This window comes from Pecten maximus, chromosome 16 (assembly GCF_902652985.1).
Source record: "Pecten maximus chromosome 16, xPecMax1.1, whole genome shotgun sequence".
NCBI classification, from domain to species: domain Eukaryota; kingdom Metazoa; phylum Mollusca; class Bivalvia; order Pectinida; family Pectinidae; genus Pecten; species Pecten maximus.
The window spans coordinates 22,345,485-22,370,374 of NC_047030.1; the positions used below are offsets into that span (position 1 = coordinate 22,345,485).

The window sequence follows — 24,890 nt, forward strand, 5'->3', positions numbered from 1 at the left end:
TACATTCGAGTGTAGTTGGTTCGAATTCATGTTTGCGTAAGGTTTTATATCTGAGAACAAAATAAGAATCCCTCCTCTGTGGGCATTTCTATCTTAATTAAAAATAACTTATAATCATTAATAATCGTATTATGAAAGGTAAATGTTTTCTTTATGCTTCTTACATTTTACAATTGCATAAAAATATCAAAAAAGTATTTCATCTCTCAGTATCTTCAATATTCCTTAACATCGAAATAAATGAATAAATGAGTAATAAAGAAATAGATAAGACTCTATTCTCAAACTTATAGCAAATTATGAAATAATAAAAAATAACAAAAAAAAATAATAAAATGGAATAAATAAATATATAAATAAATAAATAAATAACAAATCAAAAAAAAAACATTAAAAAAAAACTTACTCTAAAATTATCCAACATAAAACAAAATTTAAGATGTTTCTCGTGCTTTTACATGGAAACTTTTAAGTTACTGAGCATACCTTTTGTTATAATGGTAAGCCAAATTCACTTTTATTCACGTAGCAATGTCGATCTATTGTCATAAAGCTATCTCCTACTTTTATACGACATGAGGCATATGGTAATGGATTGGATTATATATATCTTATTTGCTATATTATTTATTATATATAGATTTGAACTAAGATATCTCATTTAGATTTTTATATGATATATCTTGTGTAACATACAATGTACACCTGTACATACATATGGGAAGGAGATTTTTTGACAAAATCCTAAAATAAAATAAATCTCGTTCTATAAAAGATATCTTATGCAGTAACGAGATGTGAATGAATGATATATTTTATTATATAAGATACCTATATAACAAATAAGATATCTTATATAATAATATATTTTTTATTTGGTGAAATACAGGATCGAAAATCTAATGGAGGAACTCAAAAGCTAACACATAATTCGTCTCTGACATCTAAAAAAAACGAACAAGACGTCTATTATTTATTCTGTATTATTGTCTTCAATGTGTCTTGTAACACAAGGAATATATTAAATAAAAGAATCTGAATCCAAACCCAGGCACGTCCTTAAATGACACTTGTTGTTAAACGTTAAACCAAATAAACCGAACCAAAAACCAAACTAAATCTGAAAGTATGAATTCAAATAACAACAAATCTCTGTTTTTTGTTTTTGTTTTTGTTTTTTTTTTATTATTATTAAAGAATGAGTTTCGCTTCGACATCACAGGAAGAGCAGTTTTTTTTTGTATATATCGTTGCGCTTTACATGCAAAAATAATGTTAAATTTCTTCTAAATGATTGCATTTTGACTGCATAGGATTGTAACAAATTGGCAAAATTAAGGGTTGAGGAAGCAGGTTTTTTTCGAATCCTAATGAAAGTGTTTGAAATTTTACAGCTTAAATATATTAAACTAAATTGACATATGTTGGCAAATCTCCAATAGATATACGGGGCTTGAGTAAGACTAATAAAGGCGATTTTTTTTACATCAAAAAAATGAATATTAGCATATTCTAAGAGCCTGCAGATGGCTTAATATTTAAAAAAAAATAACTGTAGCATATATCAAGTTTAAATCTAGGCAATGATGGTAAGCACCTCTGTATTATATTGTGCCTGCGTAGAAAAAATAATGCCAATCCTCTAGCTGACGACATCCCAAGTGGGTAGCGTCCCTTTAATCAAAAATAGCCATGAATAAGTTCCAGTCTGACGTAAGGTCTTGTGACTGCAAATGTATTACTGCGCGACGTGTGCTTATTTATATAATACAGTAGCGTTTTCTATGTGGTAGTGGATTTTTAATACAAGTATATTTCATCTTTTATAAAAACTTGCTTTCAATAGCTTTTAAAATTGTGTGTGTGGACAAATGATCAGATAACTCAGTGAACTACTTTTAAACACGGATGTAATTATTTGTTTACATCGGTACAAAAGTCGGCCATATTTGTTGTTAACTGTAAGCTGGAAAGCAGTCTTGTGTTTATCATTGACATTATCGCACGAAAATGAAGTGGGAGTACAAAGAAGAACATCCGTTTGAGAAAAGAAGGGCAGAGGGAGAGAAAATCAGAAAGAAGTATCCCGATCGTGTTCCCGTATGTGTTATTTTGACAGAAATTCGCAATGACATTGCGCAGATTGATCGCCTCAATTTTTCTCATTAGAGATGCGCTCAAAATGAAAGTACATTCCTGAAGTCAACGTCATAGCAATTCTAAATGCATCGTCATCATTTAAGTCAGAAGTTTATGCTCGATAATGTATTTTTTCTCTGATATTTTGAATATTTTGTTTAACATGTTCAAATTATGGTTGGTATTTGATTTTGCTTGGTGAACAAAATGCGCATTTGCCAGTTTGCATGATTGGATTGAAATCATCCTACCCATTATAAAGCAATTTGAATATTGCCAGTAATCTGCATGTTATCCTGTGCTTTCTGTATATTTCACAAGACCATAACCTCGTGGTTAATTAGTTATTATGACCCATTTTGGATTGTTGTCAGTTTACAGATATTAATCCGCCCTGACAGCTGTTGTTTGTTTACATATATAGTCGAGTCGTAGCGCGTTCGAGATCTGCCACGGATGATCAGCTCCCCATTGTTCCCATGCGCGTCATTCCCTGAGTCCCTCACCATCTAGTCCACAAGGCTTCTGTTTTCTGTACAGATAATACAATTCAAGTTTATTAATTGTTTTCAGGTCATTATCATGGGCCCCCATTTGCAATTCAAATTATTTCAAATTTAAGCCAAAAGTTGCAGTTTACACCTGAAAAATCTTTCCAAATTCATCAATCTTCTTCCCAAAATGAGAAAAAAAGAACCCCATCCAAAATCATTGCTTTAATTTTAATAAGTTAAATTCACTGAACTTGAAGTACTGTAATGTATAACTCGATAACAATTATTGAATTACAATCTCTATCTATTCCTCATGTGATTTATTTTAAATTCAGAGCTTATGAAAATTGCGACAGTTATAGACATGTGAATATTGTTAAAATAAACTTATCAACTTGTTGAATTTTCTTGAAATTATTATTGACTATTGAAATATCACAAAATGCAGTTGCTGCCAGTAATTTGTGATACCATCAAATTGTATCAATGAGGGTTAGAAGGAGATCTAATCATATTTTCATACAAGTTGATATATTTATTGTCAAACAATGTGTAATTTAGATGCACAGTATAGCTTACAAGGAGTTCAAGCAGACCTGAAATTTTATTATTCATGTGTTTGTTGATCACAGTAAAATCTGTCAGTAGACAGCGATCATGACAATTGATAGAAAAAATGAATTAGAAGATAAGAAGGATGTTTTATATCAGCAAATTTTATGTCTGTATTTTTCTCTGTGGAAATTAAGAAGAAATTATATATTATTTCTTATACTGTTTAAGGCTGATATTTAGAAATGTAGACTGACATTTTGATATGTAGTCAAATTGCTCCAGGGAAACATATATAAAGTCTATAAAAAGCGTGTACATTACAAGTAGGACTAGACTGGCAAGCTACATCGTTATAAATTGTTTGATTTTATAATTATAGACCTTAATTCATTCGTCTGTTTACAGGTCATTGTTGAAAAAGCACCCAAGGCAAGAGTTGGTGATTTAGATAAAAAGAAATATCTGGTACCCTCAGATTTGACTGTTGGACAGTTTTATTTCCTTATTAGAAAGCGGATACACCTGAGGCCAGAAGATGCTCTTTTCTTCTTCGTAAACAATGTGATTCCTCCAACAAGTGCAACAATGGGGTCATTGTACCAGGTAAATTTCAAACTGAGAATTTCTGGAGGCCTTTATAAAACTGAACTGAGGTCCATATATATATTTGTGTGCATGTGCACTAACCAACTGCAAGCTCCTGTAAATGCAGAATGTATTCTGATATTTTGATGTTTTCCACTTTGGATGATCATGGGTCACAGAGGCCTATAATTAGTGGTTGCGAGAATAACATCAACGCAAATACAAATGGTGGTATCTGTGTCGCGTTACTCCTATATAGTATATTGGTTGTTTTTCCACATTCTTTTCCAACCTGACTGATCATGATGATACTTAATATCTTTAAGTTTCTTTGTCTTGACCAGCTGACTGATGATTCATCTTAATATCTAAAGTTTCTTTTTCTCTTAGACTTGGTAAGCACAGGTTTTGATGTAGGATTAGGGATGAACTTATTGTATTAGGACATACTGTATGGCAAATGTGTTCTTGCATTAAACCATGTTTTCTTTTGCACAAATGAAGGACCAGAGAAAAAAAGATTATAAGATTCTGTTTAACCAAATGTCAGGATTTTATATTGAGACAATGTAAGAGTTTTGTACAGTGATATGTTATTGTGAGGGGTTGCACTGGCCGAGTGGTAAAGATGGCCCTACACTTTATCATTAGCCCTCCATCGCTGGGTTGCAAGTTTGAAACCCACATGGGGCAATTGCCTGGTACTTATATTACCGTAAGCCAAAATATGAACAAAATCTCACTAGGGAAAGGGGCCTATAATCGGCCTAAAATAGACCCCAAAAAAGTCACTGTCATTGAATGCACTGATGCACCATATACATATGCATACCCATAATGTCCCATATATTGGAATTTGCCATGTTTTCATTTAGTAATTTCTACCAAAAGTTACATCTTTAAATGTATCTCACTTGATGACCTAAGTTTGTTGGAACAGAAGGCTAGGAGAATCAATAGCTTGAAAAAATCTGTAAATATTCACAAGACTGTGTATATATTTTAAAAGCACATATGAGTAGACTATAATTACTATGAGACTAGAATTTGGGTTATTGATCGTCATATGATGTGATAGGTTTTAATTAAACATCCTGGTCGTGTGATCAGTAATTCTGTACATGTAACAAGCGTGACAACATCTGTTGACTATGGCTGTTGTGAAAAAAATGTGTAATCAAGAGAATGTTTAAGAAGTTAATTTTGTAATGTAAGTTACAACTGACATCATGTAATTTCCAGTGATAAGTAATTAAACTGTGTAAAAGTTTTTGAACAAGTCATCAGGTTTAAAAAATACATTAAATGATTACATTAATGCATTGTATATATCCATAACGTGTGGTTCATCTTAAGGTGGGAATGGTAATCAATATTTAGACAGACCATGATGGCAGCGATATGTACAGATCCTATCTTTTATATTTTACATCTGTACATGTATTAATTTACATTTTTGTTTTGTTTTCCAGGAGCACCACGAGGAGGATTTTTTCCTGTACATTGCCTACAGTGATGAGAGTGTGTATGGCCAATGAGACTCCTGCCTATTTCTGACAGTGATTGAAGTGTGTTTGGCTGGTGTTATTAGCATCACAATCAGCATGGAAAAACAACACTTGGGAACGTTTCATTGCTTTTACTTATGAACTGGTGATCTTAATTTTGCATGTACATGTTATTGTACTCAAAAAAAGGCAACGTTATGTACAGTTGTAAAAGAGAGTGCGAAAATGTGATTTAATCTCTTTCTCTCTGCTGGACAGGGCCAGATTTGATTTGAAATTCTGCATTTTTCGTTGTTTTTTTTTGTTTTTTAAGAGAGTTATATTTTAACCTAGTAATTGTAAAGCTTCACTAATTTGATATCCCGGTAAAGTTTTTAAACACCTCTATAATCTACATTCATTAATTTATTGATTTAATGAGAAAACAAATTTAAATAATTTCCCTGTTTTTCTGCTTTCATTTGTAGAAATACTGCGTCAGGTAGAAAATTTTGGATCATTATCCAAAATAAACATATCAATTTCAAAATTTTGACCAAAGATGAAGAAACTCTATTTTCTTTATATTAAAAACAAACATCAATCATTGGAATTAGATACAAATATTTGATGGCCATTGTTTGTCTTGTGATCTCGTATGACAAGTATGGACAATGCGGTGAGAAAGAATTGATGGAAGTCAAAGTTCATAAGGTCAAAGCTAGGCGCTGTTGCCTGGTTTGGGGTAATGAACTTGACATTGGTTACAAACAGCAAAGTTAGGGAATACTGTATGTTTTAATACCACAATTATTATTTTATTTCATGTTGTATACATTTTTATGTTGTTTTAACCCATATGTTTGTGAAATATATCTACAGAAAATGTTATTATATTGTGTTAATTCTGTATAAATCTCTTCAAGCTTTTCCTCTGAACGTACAAACGGACAATACTGTAGTCCTTGGAAGTGACAAGTCGCATTATCCTTGAGCTCCTTTGAAATAAACAGAAGTAATTCTAACCTTGATGCAAATTCCTCTATTGCAGTACGATGTATTTGACTTTTCAATGAGATGTACATGTGGTTAAATATCGCAAGTCTTGCTATGTCAGGTATGCTTTATCTGTTTAAAGCTGATTGTTGTCACTTTATCCCAATTGTACGTCTTTCAAAATATTTATGTTCATACATAATCAATTATACTAAACAGTTGATTTTATGTTTTGTTAAATTAACCTTCACTAATAGTTTCACGATCCAGGTCAATTCTCCCCAAATTGGAGTTGTTAAAAATAACTATTTGGATACAAAATATGATCGTTGTGACTAAATTGAGTCTCCATATACTAATGTCATTATTGCATGCCAGTAATTTATTCAAAATTTTACAGAGAAATGATGAATAAAAAATGATCAATAGATACAGCAGATGATTATTGAACTATGTGTAATATTAGTTTTGTAGTTAAATTTACTGAGGTAGAAAATCAGTTAGTATTCATTTAGAATTTTGGGAAGGAAAACTACAGCTTGTCATATGTAAAATAATTATAATTGTTCAATAGAGTCTTACTTTACTGAACACGTGTAAATATTTCAAATTAATTTTGAATCTGGTGAACTGTTCATGTATGGGTTTCTGCAGTTCATTTTGTGGTCTCCCAATTAAAACATTATTCACATTTTAACATGCTGAAGTGGTTGTTCATCCATCAGCATCATCTTGAGGAATTGTAACCAAATTGTCACCAAATTTTATTAGTTATCTATAATTTGTGTGGTCATATGGTTGCTTGGAAACAGGATCAATGTCTACTGAAGACGATTGGTCGGTGTTTGCGAGTCCATGGTGATGATAATTATGTATTAGTTATTTTGTGTATATTACTTGTAGTGACAGACGTTTTGACCTAGCTGATGGATTTTTTGTTCTGGTATATACTGCGTCTCTGTTATATATTTGGTTTCATCCCGAACATGTTTTATTAAATTGATAATAAAGGAAAAAAGATTGTTAATTGTGATTCGAGTTTGAATGTTGTGATTTCTGTAGTCATAGCAAGGGGAGATAACTCTTATTTACCTATACGTTTGTTATACTTCGTCTTACTTTGTTAGCTCACCTGGACCGAAGGTCCGGTGAGCTTATGCCATGGCGCAGCGTCCGTCGTCCGTCGTCCGTCCGTCCGTCAACATTTGCTTCAAATCGCTACTAGTCATAAAGTTCTTATTGGATTTTGACCAAATTTGGCCTGAAACATCCTTGGCAGAATGGGAACAGATTTTGCATAAATGGTGGCTCTGACCCCCGAGGGGCCAAAGGGGCGGGGCCCAATAGGGGAAATAGAGGTAATTCCTTTAAATCGCTACTTGTCATAAAGTTATGAGTGGATTTCAACCCAATTTGGTCAGAAACATCCTTGGGGGAAGGGGAAAAGATTTTGCATAAATGGTGATTCTGACCCCCGAGGGGCCAAAGGGGCGGGGCCAAATATGGGAAATAGAGGTAATTCCTCTAAATCTCTACTTGTCATAAAGTTATGAATGGATTTGAACCCAATTTGGTCAGAAACATCCTTGGGGGAAGGGGAAGAGATTTTGCATAAATGGTGGCTCTGACCCCCGAGGGGCCAAGCCCAATAGGGGAAATAGAGGTAGTTCCTTTAAATCGCTACTAGTCATAAAGTTATGAATGGATTTGAACCCAATTTGGTCAGAAACCTCCTTGGGGGAAGGGGAAAAGATTTTGCATAAATGGTGGCTCTGACTCCCGAGGGGCCAAAGGGGCGGGGCCCAATAGGGGAAATAGAGGTAATTCCTTTAAATCGCTACTTGTCATAAAGTTATGAATGGATTTCAACCCAATTTGGTCAGAAACATCCTTGGGGGAAGGGGAACAGATTTTGCATAAATGGTGATTCTGACCCCCGAGGGGCCAAAGGGGCGGGGCCAAATATGGGAAATAGAGGTAATTCCTCTAAATCTCTACTTGTCATAAAGTTATGAATGGATTTGAACCCAATTTGGTCAGAAACCTCCTTGGGGGAAGGGGAAAAGATTTTGCATAAATGGTGGCTCTGACCCCCGAGGGGCCAAAGGGGTGGGGCCCAATAGGGGAAATTAAGGTAATTCCTTTAAATCGCTACTTGTCATAAAGTTATGAATGGATTTCAACCCAATTTGGTCAGAAACATCCTTTGGGGAAGGGGAAGAGATTTTGCATAAATGGTGGCTCTGACCCCCGAGGGGCCAAAGGGGCGGGGCCCAATATGGGTAATAGAGGTAATTCCTTTAAATCACTACTAGTCATAAAGTTATGAATGGATTTGAACCCAATTTGGTCAGAAACATCCTTGGGGGAAGGGGAACAGATTTTGCATAAATGGTGGCTCTGACCCCCGAGGGGCCAAAGGGGCGGGGCCAAATATGGAAAATAGAGGTAATTCCTCTAAATCTCTACTTGTCATAAAGTTATGAATGGATTTGAACCCAATTTGGTCAGAAACATCCTTGGGGGAAGGGGGAAAAGATTTTGCATAAATGGTGGCTCTGACCCCCGAGGGGCCAAAGGGGCGGGGCCCAATAGGGGAAATTAAGGTAATTCCTTTAAATCGCTACTTGTCATAAAGTTATGAATGGATTTGAACCCAAGTTGGTCAGAGATATCTTTGGAGGAAGGGGAAAAGATGTTGCATGAATGGTGGCTCTGACCCCAAAGGGACTAAAGGGGCGGGGCCAAATATGGGAAATAGAGGTAATTCCTCTAAATCGCTACTAGTCATAAAGTTATGAATTGATTTGAACCCAACTTGGTCAGAAACATCATTGGGGGAAGGGGAAAAGATTTTGCATAAATGGTGGCTCTGACCCCCGAGGGGCAAAAGGGGCGGGGCCCAATAGGGGAAATAAAGGTAATTCCTTTAAATCACTACTAGTCATAAAGTTATGAATGGATTTGAACCAAATTTTGTCAGAAATATCCTTGGGGGAAGGGGAACAGATTTTGCATAAATGGTGATTCTGACCCCTGAGGGGCCAAAGGGGCGGGGCCAAATATGGAAAATAGAGGTAATTCCTCTAAATCTCTACTTGTCATAAAGTTATGAATGAATTTCAACCCAATTTGGTCAGAAACATCCTTGGGGAAAGGGGAACAGATTTTGCATAAATGGTGGCTCTGACCCTAAAGGGGCCAAAAGGGAGGGGCCCAGTGGGGGAAATAGAGGTAATTCCTTTGAATCGCTACTAGCCATCAAGTTATGAATGGATTTGAACCAAATTTGGTCAGAAACAGGGGAACAGATTTTGCATAAATGGTGACTCTGACCCCCGAATGGCCAAAGGGGTGGGCCCAATAGGTGAAATAGAGGTAATTCTACTAGTCATAAAGTGATGAATGCATGTTCTATAAACAATTCTTGAGGTCTTTCAGACCTTAGAGAGTCTGGACTTCATTAATCTTTAAAGCAGTTGGGATTCCCACACTATAACCATATATAGCATTGTTAGAATTTTACAAATAAAACAACTTGAATATGAACATTATTTCACATTTGGTCTAATCCAACCAGGTGAGCGATACAGGCCCCATGGGCCTCTTGTTTTTTAACAGGAATATCTACGTTTAGTTTTATAACAAAATGTCATGATTTTAATGGTATGATCGGAAATCTTTTTGTTACTTGGAATTTGTTAGGTTGAAACATTCAGTTTGGTTGAATCATTCAAATCATGATTTAAAAAACACGTGTTGTATGTGATCATTGAGTTGCCTCCCCTATTGATATATATGATGAAGTCGGTGATTTCATAACGTCATTGCAATCATGGCAATGGCGAAATTAGAAACTTCTAATGGGTTACCTCTGTTTTCTATTGATTTAGTACATACCGTATTTGACCTAATCAAGGCGCCTGCCCTAGTAAGGGCGCCCCTACCTTTTTTCAAGGAAATAAATCTTTGACTGAGTGTCAAAATGGTGTTCAAAAGTAATAATTCATGTGAAATATTTTGCTACTTTATGTGTTCAATTTTCTTCAGCAAATTAAGTAACTGGAACACATGTTTTCGCCACATTTTGTGTATTCCTACAGGCTACAGATGACATGTCAGTGCAAAGAGCACCCAAAACTAAACACACATTTGAAGATAAAGACTTCATTCTTGTTGATAAATTACTTTTGTTCAGAACAGAAAGCTAGTAAAAGACATTGTAAATCAATTATTAGGTCAAAGAAAACGATGTCTGATATGATCTGGGAAATCACCTGTTTCTATAAATAGAACACAAAAGAGTTCCATTTGAACATAAATGGTGGAACACACGTTCTCTGGTCTAAAGATCAGCTGGCATGGGTTACAAGTTTACATGAGTATTCAAGTGATGTTTAAGCTTAATATATGATAATGAATAGATATCTTCATCTGGAATATTTTTATGACTGAATATTTTACCGTTTCCACAACCTTGGGATATTCTGCTATAAGGTATAGTCTGTTTCATAAAACTTCAGAATAACTAATCTTAATAAGGGCGCCCCCACTGTCAATTACCCGCGCCCTGCGCCCTTATTAGGTCAAATACGGTATTATATAGTAAAATAGTAAAACAAATAGTTCCTCCTTGAAGAAAGAAAATATATTGAAAATAGTAATGTCGGTCGGATTTTATTATTATCGATATGTATATATACATACGTATGTATTATCAAAATATGTCACCACATTCAAACTCTACCCACAATACTCTCCGACAGACGACCATCTGTCAGAAATCGTCCGTCTGTCGTCCAGGACTACGCTATCACAACGAGTCCTACTGCTAGGCATGAAAACAAAAAGCATTCAGGTTTATACGTAAATGATTCATAAAGGGAGTGGGTTCGGGATAGATAATTCATACACTATATGGACTCCATGAGTAAGTGGACCAGGCGTGGTTATAATATTGACATTACAAAGCACACATTTAGCTGTTTTAGAATATAACTAGCAGGGGGGGGGGGGGGGGGGGGGGGGGGGGGGGGGGGGGGGGGAAGGCCAGACAATCTCGACTGATATAGCCATAAGGAAAACGCATATACAAAAATTGTAGTTGGAAGGTAAACGTTAAATTCTATATAAAGCTTTAGACCGACAAGTTGGGTGTGACTACAACTGGAAACCAAATGATATATGAGGAAGTAACTACCGGGCGTGGAACTGAACGGAAGAGTTCAATCTATGGTGGGTTGGTAATATATCGTACACAGGTACTATCCTCTATCAATAAACTCATTGGAATATGTAACGGGTGTGCTGACAGAGGGATCAAGTACCTGTTATATATTTCGTCAAAATTGCTTTAAATATCCAGGTGAGCGACACAGGCCCTCGGGACCCATTGTTAAATGTTCAACATAAAATGTTTAATTAGACCAAACGTTTTTAGGATGCACTCAACACAGGTAATATTGATTATTTTGTGTGTTTTCCCTGAAGGAAATAAAAACCTTAGCATTCCCTTGGGAGATGTAAAGAGTCTGTCGCCGCGTATAGAGTGATCATGTGTAGCACTGTGGAATAGGTCGACGGGAAGTATATATCGGTACAGAATCAGCACATTTCCCGGAGTAATATGATGTCACACTGTGACTCAGCTATCGCTTTTTTCTGATTCATGATATTTCATTGATTATATTTGAAATAAAATACAGACAGGGGAAGACAGGCTTGTATCCGGTGTGTTGGTTCAGTTCACAAGGCCATGGGCTTGAGAATTACGTGATTTGAGACCTAGGGAAATGTGTGTTAAGAGGAACAGGGAAATTCCGGACGTTTCGCAGGCGGTAACATTTGTATGCGTACTGACTTAAGGATATATGTTAGTTTTATGAGATTGACATTTTCTTTCCAAAAGAGTACCAAACTATACCCCAAAGTCGCTGAAGCTGCTTGAGAGCCCCCCCCCCCCCCCCCCTCCCCCTCCAATTTATAATAACACCCCATACTTTAGGATACCGATGAGAGGCTACCAGTGTATGTCGGTAAACATGCGAGCTAGTTTTCCGATTGATATACTTCGTGAGCCATGATTTCACCACACACTTGATAACGAGGCAGTGTCATAACGATCCATGCTCTTCTTGTACCACGGTAGTAGCTGGTGGCTACCTCAATAAATAACACATGAAAGACCCATCACATGCTACGACCCGGGAAGGTATCGAACCAGTCCATACATTTATCGTCGGTATTATCTGCAGTTTGATCTCGTGGTTTGCTCAGATTACTTCGATCTGCTCCATCAAAACAGGAACTAGAAGCGTTGTCGACATAGTAGCACGATGTCACTCGATCTGCTTCCCCAATTCGATCGGTTCCGTCAAAACTGCAACGGAAGTGTTTTGGCTAACTTCGGCCAGCTCGCACAGAAGCGTTGTAGACATTACCTGCCATTTGTTGCCCGACTCGCAGTCGACCCTTCCTCATTATCCAGAAATAGCCTGTCTGACGACATATCGATCTTACAAAACATGTCCTGTCGGAGATCCAGCACCACTGTAGCATAGATAACAATATCAAGTGAACTAAGGTCGAGGGTAGGGCTGCCCAGAATGCTATAGTTCATTATTTGATGTGTGAAGCGCGGATTAAACCTCTTATCTAAAACATTTCTGTACTAAATCAATGATGCCTCGTTAGACTGAGTATTGCATAAGTAATTGTGAATATTCTGAATTAAATTTAACACAAATTTTCTCGTAAATGCATGCTCTGCATTTCATGAAAGTCATAATGAGAAAGAACAGATCGTTACCTATCGTGTTAGAGATCCGGTGTATGGTTACTTCCTGTACTAATGAAGGTTGGCCTGAATTCTAAAATCACGATCTATGGCCATGGCGAGGCGTCAGTAGTGCTTCGAAAACAGAATAGCCTGTATTTATTTTTACCAGATGCTAGATAAAAAAATAATAATAAAAAAGAAAGAAATACTAATAATCAGAAATAAAAAGTAATAATAATAAATCAATAAATAAAACAAATGTATGTGTCTATGAAATATCAAGGGTATTTGGTGTTCTCTTTGTTACCATCCTCCAAATATTCTATTCTTAGAAAACTATAAGTTACATAAACACTCTACGTTTCATGAATGCTTGCAAATTCCGGATCTGACTCGCCGGTACTATAACTTTTGGCGTGGTGGCAGCGGTGGGATTTTATAAGTTAGCTTAAATATATGCTGGATAGTGTGGACTAATTTTTCGTACGTAAGAGTTAATTGTCTTCTTGATTTGTAAGTGAGTGAGTGAGTGAGTGAATAAGTAGGTAGGTAGGTAGGTAGGTAAGAAGTAAGTACGTTATAGTAAGTAAATATTAACAGTTAATTAGTTACTTGTCTGTTACCTACGTGACCCCATCTGTTGATAGATTTCTGTCGACGCGGTACTTGTAGTAAATAAAGGACACATGGGTCTTATACAATATTTAGGATGGGTTCTGATGATTTCTGTCAATTCATTATTATCATATCGGTTTTTTAAACTTATGGGTAATACCAAATGTGAAAAACTACATATGTTTTCAGTGAAGTACTGCTGTGAAGCCTTTATTTTGAAAGTTAAAACAGATCAACTTATGTATTTTAAAGAAACATTTCAGTCTCCAGGAAAGGATGAGTTTAGAATAACACTCATCTATATCTTATCAATCGTATGTGCCGGCAGAACATTGGTATCGACCATCGAAGGAAAACTGTTTGGGAATATAGAGTTCGTTCAATGGCTCAATGTATATTTTTTCTAATTTACAATTGAGTAAGACAGCGTTAAAAGTGATTATTCAGCAGAAATCACTAGAGCCGTGTAATTGTTTTAGGTTTAATTACGGCGATTATGGTGGAGCGCCGCCCTGTCTCCACAGTGAACACACTCGGAACCATAGAAATCGATGTGTGTAATTTGTCGATATTCGGATTTCTGATTGTGGAACCGCGCCATGCCAACCAAGATTTGATACGATTAGAACGAATTTCAACACGCTCGGAAAAAAAATACTATAAGCTGGTCCCATGGAACCCGTCTGGTCCCAAACCACGACGTCTTGTTGGAAAATCAGCTTAAATGTCCATGTTGAAGTTCAAATTACAGTTTGTAGATATCAAATAACGTCATGATATTATATTGATGACAGGGCGGATGAGAAAGGTTTTATTATCACTGTATATGTCACTAATCACCAGGGTTACATCATTTCTAGTTCGAGGTTTCAATGACCTTCTACTGTTTTGGAAAAAAAGTCGACTTTACATCTATTTTAGTGTATATTAAGCATTCACATTTAAATGATTTATAACAAAAACGTAAGTCATGCAGACGAGTCTGCTATTAAGTTTAATTACCTGCCTAAGATACTACCTGTCTATAACTAAAGCCAAACCTGACTATAACTAGTTTACCTGCCTAAAAGAAGACCTCTCCATAACTAGTTTAACCTGCCTTAAAGACGACCTATCTATAACTAGTTTAACTTGCCTTAGAGACGACCTGTCTATAACTAGTGTAACCTGGTTTAGAGACCACCTGTCAATAACTACAGTTAACCTACCTAAGGGACCATATGTCTATAACCAGTTTGACCTGCCCAAGAGATGACCTGTCAATAACTATAGTTTAACCTGTCTTAGAGACGGCCTTTAATCATTTTAACCTGCCTTAGAGACCACCTGTCTATAACAACAGTTTAACCTGCCTAAGAGACGACCTGTCTATAACTACAGTTTAACCTGCCTAAGAGACCGCATGTCTATAACCATTTTAACCTTCATTAGAGACCACATATCAATAACTAGTTTAACCTGTCTTAGAGACGACCTGTCTATAACTACAGTTTAACCTGCCTAAGAGAAGACCTGTCTATAACCATTTTAACCTTCCTTAGAGACCACATGTCAATAACTAGTTTAACCTGCCTTAGAGACCACATGTCAATAACTAGTTTAACCTGCCTTAGAGACCACCTGTCTATAACTAGTTTAACATGCCTAAGACACGACCTGTCAATAACAACAGTTTAACCTGCCTTAGAGACGACCTGTCTATAACTAGTTTAACCTGCCTCGGTGACCACCTGTTTTAGTCCGAGTTTCCTCTGGCCCTGACACTATGTCTGGTGTAAGCGCCATATACCTAGCTGCGATAACGTAGCAGACATGGTGTCAGGGCCAGAGGAAACTCGGACTAGACCTGTTTATAACTACAACAATCCACGCTGTAGGGACAACATGTGTATAAACTGCAGCCAAACCTGGCTTTATGGTGCATAATTAAAACTAACCCTGATTGAATCGATAATTTGAAAGGTACATTTCCAGACATTATACCAGATGAAAGTGTTAATAAAAAAAAGAAATTTGCCTTTACATTCAAAAGTAAATAAAAACGTTCTGATATGGCATTATAACTCACCTTATAGTGTTTTGTAATTTTTGAATTAAGTATATGTCAGACAAGAGAGAATGCCCAAAACATCCTACATAACACCATATAAATTGAGGAAGCTTGTGTAACACGGATAGAATAATCTAATCAGTTGGATCAAACAAGAGATAAACTATCTAAATTGAAATGGAGTACACGCGCCTCATAATGGAATGTTTATAAGATCTAACATAATCACATGCGTTATTTATAGACATTGTTTCACGTGCTTGGCTGGAGCGCCATTTACTTGTCACTGTACGCTTTCCATTTAGATGTTTTATCGATCGAATCTTTAATGTCAAACCACGAATGGAAAGCTAACTACCACAAGAAGTCTACTTTATATATCACAGCGTGTGTATCGTCAATTCTGTGATGTATTTCAACGATATAGCAAATGAATAGATCGGAAGCACAGGTATTGTGATATTAGAACAGAACTATTTAATCTGTGTCGGCCACACAGAGGAAAGCGCGCCACTGCCATTGTAGATGATTGCTCATGTGATGATTGTACATACACACCACACTGTGTGGTATGGGTATCTGAAGTCCGTTTATAAAAACCAAGTGACATAGCTATTATACACATGAAATGACACAGCTATCCATTGAGGAACATTTTAAATACCAAATGGTGTGTTTTGTTTCGTAATTGTCAACCCGCTCAGCCTCCGGAATATAGCGTATACCGGCTAGTCTGCTATTTTAGCTGATCATACGAAATGGCAGAGGCTTTTAACGATGATGACAAACGAAACTTATCACCACTAAAGTCTCATAGGCATGATGGGTATAAAACACTTGGACCCGGGGTGGAGGAGTCTCCAGGAGAGGGACGCTGGTACGAGATAGTGAGACTTGTAGGAAGGAACAGAATTGTATCGCGCGTGCTGGGATTCTTGCCTTGTTGTGGCTATGACGACGGTTCAGAAGAAGTTACAGATGATCCCAGAAGAACATTGTCTACCTTCGCCGGTGTGTTTGCACCTGTGGCTTTATCAATGTTTAGTACGCTGCTGTTTCTCCGTACAGGTAAGTGTGATGTATTTGCTTCGATTTTTCTATTCCACATCTGAAGACGATACACTAGTAAGATTGTTCCTAAGGCTTTCGTTGTCATGGTAACCAGTCAAATACTGCAAGAAAGCAAACTCTCGGGCTTCCAATTACATTAGTCACGCGACAGTTTATTAATAGACTGTGCATAAAGGTGAGAGTGGGGTTAAGGGCTGTTTCTGTTGGAACTAATGAAAGGTAATCCTCAGTTTTATGTTTTCTGTAACGGATTCCAAAGACCCCTGAGTGCACTAGGTGTAAACGTTACCGTGCGTCATTCTTAAATAAAACATCAACTAAAAATCAAAATGGCAGACCATGATATAAATACCTTATTTCTATACCCGGTCTATAGTAACTACTGTCTATAACTACAGTCAAACCACCCTTAGATATCATCGGTCTGTAGTAACTACTGTCTATAACTACAGTCAAACCAGCCTTAGTTATCACCGGTCTATAGTAACTACTGTCTATAACTACAGTCAAACCAGCCTTATATCACCTGTCTATAGTAACTACTGTCTATAACTACAGTCAAACCAGCTTTAATTATCACCGGTCTATAGTAACTACTGTCTATAACTACAGTCAAACCAGCCTTAGTTACCACGTGTATATCGTAACTACTGTCTATAACTACAGTCAAACCAGCCTTAGTTATCACGTGTATATAGTATCTACTGTCTATAACTACAGTCAAACCAACCTTAGTTACCACCTGTCTATAGTAACTACTGTCTATAACTACAGTCAAACCAGCCTTAGTTACCACGTGTATATCGTAACTACTGTCTACAACTACAGTCAAACCAGCCTTAGTTATCACGTGTATATAGTAACTACTGTCTATAACTACAGTCAAACCAGCCTTAGTTACCACCTGTCTATAGTAACTACTGTCTATAACTACAGTCAAACCAGCCTTAGTTACCACGTGTATATCGTAACTACTGTCTATAACTACAGTCAAACCAGCCTTAGTTATCACCGGTCTATAGTAACTACTGTCTATAACTACAGTCAAACCAGCCTTAGTTACCACCTGTCTATAGTAACTACTGTCTATAACTACAGTCAAACCAGCCTTAGTCATCCCCGGTCTATAGTAACTATTGTCTATAACTACAGTCAAACCACCCTTAGTTATCACCGGTCTATAGTAACTACTGTCTATAACTACAGTCAAACCAGCCTTAGTTATCACCTGTCTATAGTAACTACTGTCTATAACTACAGTCAAACCAGCCTTAGTTATCACATGTCTATAGTAACTACTGTCTATAACTACAGTCAAACCAGCCTTAGTTATCACCGGTCTATACTAACTACTGTCTATAACTACAGTCAAACCAGCCTTAGTTATCACGTGTCTATAGTAACTACTGCCTATAGATACAGTCAAACCAGCCTTAGTTATCACCGGTCTATAATAACTACTGTCTATAACTACAGTCAAACCAGCCTTAGTTATCTCCGGTCTATAGTAACTACTGTCTATAACTACAGTCAAACCAGCTTTAGTTATCACGTGTATATAGTAACTACTGTCTATAACTACAGTCAAACCAGCCTTAGTCATCCCCGGTCTATAGTAACTATTGTCTATAACTACAGTCAAACCAGCCTTAGTTATCACCTGTCTATAGTAACTACTGTCTATAACTACAGTCAAACCAGCCTTAGTTATCACATGTCTATAGTAACTACTGTCTATAACTACAGTCAAACCAGCCTTAGTTATCATCGGTCTGTAGTAACTACTGTCTATAACTACAGTCAAACCAGCCTTAGTTATCACGTGTCTATAGTAACTACTGTCTATAACTACAGTCAAACCAGCCTTATATCACCTGTCTATAGTAACTACTGTCTATAACTACAGTCAAACCAGCTTTAGTTATCACCGGTCTATAGTAACTACTGTCTATAACTACAGTCAAACCAGCCTTAGTTATCACCTGTCTATAGTAACTACTGTCTATAACTACAGTCAAACCAGCCTTAGTTATCACCGGTCTATAGTAACTACTGTCTATAACTACAGTCAAACCAGCCTTAGTTATCACCTGTCTATAGTAACTACTGTCTATAACTACAGTCAAACCAGCCTTAGTTATCACCGGTCTATAGTAACTACTGTCTATAACTACAGTCAAACCAGCCTTAGTTATCACGTGTCTATAGTAACTACTGTCTATAACTACAGTCAAACCACCCTTAGTTATCATCGGTCTGTAGTAACTACTGTCTATAACTACAGTCAAACCAGCCTTAGTTATCACCGGTCTATAGTAACTACTGTCTATAACTACAGTCAAACCAGCCTTAGTTATCACCGGTCTATAGTAACTACTGTCTATAACTACAGTCAAACCAGCCTTAGTTATCACGTGTCTATAGTAACTACTGTCTATAACTACAGTCAAACCAGCCTTAGTTATCACCGGTCTATAGTAACTACTGTCTATAACTACAGTCAAACCACCCTTAGTTATCATCGGTCTGTAGTAACTATTCTGTCTATAACTAAAGTCAAACCAGCCTTAGTTATCACCGGTCTATAGTAACTACTGTCTATAACTACAGTCAAACCAGCCTTATATCACCTGTCTATAGTAATTACTGTCTATAACTACAGTCAAACCAGGTTTAGTTATCAGCGGTCTATAGTAACTACTGTCTATAACTACAGTCAAACCAGCCTTAGGTATCACATGTCTATAGTAACTAATGTCTATAACTACAGTCAAACCAGCTTTAGTTATCACGTGTCTATAGTAACTACTGTCTATAACTACAGTCAAACCAGCCTTAGTTATCACCTGTCTATAGTAACTACTGTCTATAACTACAGTCAAACCAGCCTTAGTTATCACCGGTCTATAGTAACCACTGTCTATAACTACAGTCAAACCAGCCTTATATCACGTGTCTATAGTAACTACTGTCTATAACTACAGTCAAACCAGCCTTAGTTATCACCTGTCTATAGTAACTACTGTCTATATCTACAGTCAAACCAGCCTTATATCACGTGTCTATAGTAACTACTGCCTATAACTACAGTCAAACCAACCTTAGTTATCAACCTTAGTTATCACCGGTCTATAGTAACTATTGTCTATAACTACAGTCAAACCAGCCTTAGTTATCACCTGTCTATAGTAACTACTGTCTATAGTAACTACTGTCTATAACTACAGTCAAACCAACCTTAGTTATCACATGGCTATAGTAACTACTGTCTATAACTACAGTCAAACCACCCTTAGTTATCATCGGTCTATAGTAACTATTGTCTATAACTACAGTCAAACCAGCCTTAGTTATCACGTGTCTATAGTAACTACTGTCTATAACTACAGTCAAACCAGCCTTAGTTATCACCGGTCTATAGTAACTACTGTCTATAACTACAGTCAAACCAGCCTTAGTTATCACCGGTCTATAGTAACTACTGTCTATAACTACAGTCAAACCAGCCTTAGTTATCACCGGTCTATAGTAACTACTGTCTATAACTACAGTCAAACCAGCCTTAGTTATCACGTGTCTATAGTAACTACTGTCTATAACTACAGTCAAACCAGCCTTAGTTATCACCGGTCTATAGTAACTACTGTCTATAACTACAGTCAAACCAGCCTTAGTATCACGGTCTATAGTAACTATCTGTCTATAACTACAGTCAAACCAGCCTTAGTTATCACCGGTCTATAGTAACTACTGTCTATAACTACAGTCAAACCAGCCTTATATCACCTGTCTATAGTAACTACTGTCTATAACTACAGTCAAACCAGCCTTAGTTATCACCGGTCTATAGTAACTACTGTCTATAACTACAGTCAAACCAGCCTTAGTTATCACGTGTCTATAGTAACTACTGTCTATAACTACAGTCAAACCAGCCTTAGTTATCACCGGGTCTATAGTAACTACTGTCTATAACTACAGTCAAACCAAGCCTTAGTTATCATCGGTCTAGTAGTAACTATCTGTCTATAACTACAGTCAAACCAGCCTTAGTTATCACCGGTCTATAGTAACTACTGTCTATAACTACAGTCAAACCAGCCTTAGTTATCACCGGTCTATAGTAACTACTGTCTATAACTACAGTCAAACCAGCCTTAGTTATCACCGTCTATAGTAACTACTGTCTATAACTACAGTCAAACCAGCCTTAGTTATCACCGGTCTATAGTAACTACTGTCTATAACTACAGTCAAACCACCCTTAGTTATCATCGGTCTGTAGTAACTATTCTGTCTATAACTAAAGTCAAACCAGCCTTAGTTATCACCGGTCTATAGTAACTACTGTCTATAACTACAGTCAAACCAGCCTTATATCACCTGTCTATAGTAATTACTGTCTATAACTACAGTCAAACCAGGTTTAGTTATCAGCGGTCTATAGTAACTACTGTCTATAACTACAGTCAAACCAGCCTTAGGTATCACATGTCTATAGTAACTAATGTCTATAACTACAGTCAAACCAGCTTTAGTTATCACCGGTCTATAGTAACTACTGTCTATAACTACAGTCAAACCAGCCTTAGTTATCACCTGTCTATAGTGACTTCTGTCTATAACTACAGTCAAACCAGCCTTAGTTACCACCTGTCTATATTAACTACTGTCTACAACTACAGTCAAACCAACCTTAGTCATAACCGGTCTATAGTAACTACTGTCTATAACTACAGCCAAACCAGCCTTAGTTATCACGTGTCTATAGTAACTACTGTCTATAACTACAGTCAAACCAGCCTTAGTTATCACCTGTCTATAGTAACTACTGTCTATAACTACAGTCAAACCAGCCTTATATCACCGGTCTATAGTAACTACTGTCTATAACTACAGTCAAACCAGCCTTAGTTATCACCGGTCTATAGTAACTACTGTCTATAACTACAGTCAAACCAGCCTTAGTTATCACCGGTCTATAGTAACTACTGTCTATAACTACAGTCAAACCAGCCTTAGTTATCACCTGTCTGTAGTAACTACTGTCTATAACTACAGTCAAACCAGCCTTAGTTATCACGTGTCTATAGTAACTACTGTCTATAACTACAGTCAAACCAGCCTTAGTTATCACCTGTCTATAGTAACTACTGTCTATAACTACAGTCAAACCAGCTTTATATCACCTGGCTATAGTAACTACTGCCTATAACTACAGTCAAACCAGCTTTAGTTATCACCGGTCTATAGTAACTACTGTCTATAACTACAGTCAAACCAGCCTTAGTTATCACCTGTCTATAGTGACTTCTGTCTATAACTACAGTCAAACCAGCCTTAGTTACCACCTGTCTATATTAACTACTGTCTATAACTACAGTCAAACCAGCCTTAGTTATCACCGGTCTATAGTAACTCCTGTCTACAACTACAGTCAAACCAGCCTTAGTTACCACCTGTCTATATTAACTACTGTCTATAACTACAGTCAAACCAGCCTTAGTTATCACCTGTCTATAGTAACTACTGTCTATAACTACAGTCAAACCAGCCTTATATCACCGGTCTATAGTAACTACTGTCTATAACTACAGTCAAACCAGCCTTAGTTATCACCGGTCTATAGTAACTACTGTCTATAACTACAGTCAAACCAGCCTTGGTTATCACGTGTATATAGTAACTACTGTCTATAACTACAGTCAAACCAGCCTTAGTTATCACCGGTCTATAGTAACTACTGTCTATAACTACAGTCAAACCAGCTTTAGTTTACACCAGTCTATAGTAACTACTGTCTATAACTACAGTCAAACCAGCCTTAGTTATCACCTGTCTGTAGTAACTACTGTCTATAACTACAGTCAAACCAGCCTTAGTTATCACGTGTCTATAGTAACTACTGTCTATAACTACAGTCAAACCAGCCTTAGTTATCACCTGTCTATAGTAACTACTGTCTATAACTACAGTCAAACCAGCTTTATATCACCTGGCTATAGTAACTACTGCCTATAACTACAGTCAAACCAGCTTTAGTTATCACCGGTCTATAGTAACTACTGTCTATAACTACAGTCAAACCAGCCTTAGTTATCACCTGTCTATAGTGACTTCTGTCTATAACTACAGTCAAACCAGCCTTAGTTATCACCTGTCTGTAGTAACTACTGTCTATAACTACAGTCAAACCAGCCTTAGTTATCACGTGTCTATAGTAACTACTGTCTATAACTACAGTCAAACCAGCCTTAGTTATCACCTGTCTATAGTAACTACTGTCTATAACTACAGTCAAACCAGCTTTATATCACCTGGCTATAGTAACTACTGCCTATAACTACAGTCAAACCAGCTTTAGTTATCACCGGTCTATAGTAACTACTGTCTATAACTACAGTCAAACCAGCCTTAGTTATCACCTGTCTATAGTGACTTCTGTCTATAACTACAGTCAAACCAGCCTTAGTTACCACCTGTCTATATTAACTACTGTCTACAACTACAGTCAAACCAACCTTAGTCATAACCGGTCTATAGTAACTACTGTCTATAACTACAGTCAAACCACCCTTAGTTATCACCGGTCTATAGTAACTACTGTCTATAACTACAGTCAAACCAGCCTTAGTTATCACCTGTCTATAGTAACTACTGTCTATAACTACAGTCAAACCAGCCTTAGTTATCACCTGTCTGTAGTAACTACTGTCTATAACTACAGTCAAACCACCCTTAGTTATCATCGGTCTGTAGTAACTATTCTGTCTATAACTAAAGTCAAACCAGCCTTAGTTATCACCGGTCTATAGTAACTACTGTCTATAACTACAGTCAAACCAGCCTTATATCACCGGTCTATAGTAACTACTGTCAATAACTACAGTCAAACCAGCCTTAGTTATCACCGGTCTATAGTAACTACTGTCTATAACTACAGTCAAACCAGCCTTAGTTATCACCGGTCTATAGTAACTACTGTCTATAACTACAGTCAAACCAGCCTTAGTTATCACCTGTTTATAGTAACTACTGTCTATAACTACAGTCAAACCAGCCTTAGTTATCACCGGTCTATACTAACTACTGTCTATAACTACAGTCAAACCAGCCTTAGTTATCACGTGTCTATAGTAACTACTGCCTATAGATACAGTCAAACCAGTCTTAGTTATCACCGGTCTATAGTAACTACTGTTTATAACTACAGTCAAACCAACCTTAGTTATCACCGGTCTATAGTAACTACTGTCTATAACTACAGTCAAACCAGCCTTAGTTATCACTGGTCTATAGTAACTACTGTCTATAACTACAGTCAAACCAGCCTTAGTTATCACATGTCTTTATTAACTACTGTCTATAATGTAAACAGCAAAAGCTGTACCTGTCCATATCGACAATTGTCTATACATATAGTCAAACCTGCCTTAGCTACTACCTGTCCATAGCGACAATTGTCTATACCTATAGTCAAACCTGCCTTAGCTACTACCTGTCCATAGCGACAATTGTCTACACACCTATAGCCAAACCTGCCTTAGCTACTACATGTCCATGTCGACAATTGTCTACACCTATAGCCAAACCTGCCTTAGCTACTACCTGTCCATGTCGACAATTTTTTAATCATAAAACGTCAATACGTCCTATTTTTTGTTTAAATAATTCAGTGCACGCTATTGATGTCATCGTCGACTTAGATAGATCTTATCTAATATCATGATCGCACTTCATGGCGGAAAGGCATGTGTAGATGGATCACGTACAATAAAATAATGTGTTTATGGAATATTTTACATGAATACTAGAACGAGTTGTCTTCTTGTTTTCAAATCTGTATCTTGAAATATATCTTATTGAAAGATCAGCGTCAAAGCGTTCTATAAACGAATAACTCGTGCTTATGGGAAATATACTGCAAAGACTCAAATAGATTTTCTCTATAATTTAATTTTGTATGAAACACGCATTTTCATTGGCTAAAATAATTTTGTTATACCTCCATAACAAAATTTTTGACGTTGCGAAATGTAACGTCATTTTTGATTGGCTGATGACGTTGCGTAATAATTTATCACAGAAAAGAGTTCGCCAAAGAAAGTGAAATATCTTGG

At 36.7% G+C, this 24,890-nt stretch overlaps 2 protein-coding genes across 2 annotated transcripts in view; both read left to right on the plus strand.

The window, feature by feature from the left end:
• The first annotated feature begins 1,908 nt into the window (after positions 1-1,908).
• On the plus strand, positions 1,909-7,289 carry LOC117345031 (gamma-aminobutyric acid receptor-associated protein). Its single transcript, XM_033907956.1, has 3 exons — positions 1,909-2,100; positions 3,594-3,791; positions 5,246-7,289. The coding sequence occupies exons 1-3, from the start codon at positions 2,011-2,013 to the stop codon at positions 5,309-5,311; spliced, it is 354 nt and encodes a 117-aa protein (XP_033763847.1). The 5' UTR covers positions 1,909-2,010; the 3' UTR covers positions 5,312-7,289.
• Positions 7,290-16,289: 9,000 nt separating this feature from the next.
• The window catches only part of LOC117344700 (solute carrier family 12 member 9-like), a 31,553-nt gene continuing 22,952 nt past the window's right edge, over positions 16,290-24,890 (plus strand). Inside the window, exon 1 of the mRNA XM_033907528.1 lies at positions 16,290-16,767. Coding sequence (XP_033763419.1) covers positions 16,458-16,767 — 310 coding nt within the window. The 5' untranslated portion in view covers positions 16,290-16,457. The remainder of the gene's footprint in view (positions 16,768-24,890) is intronic.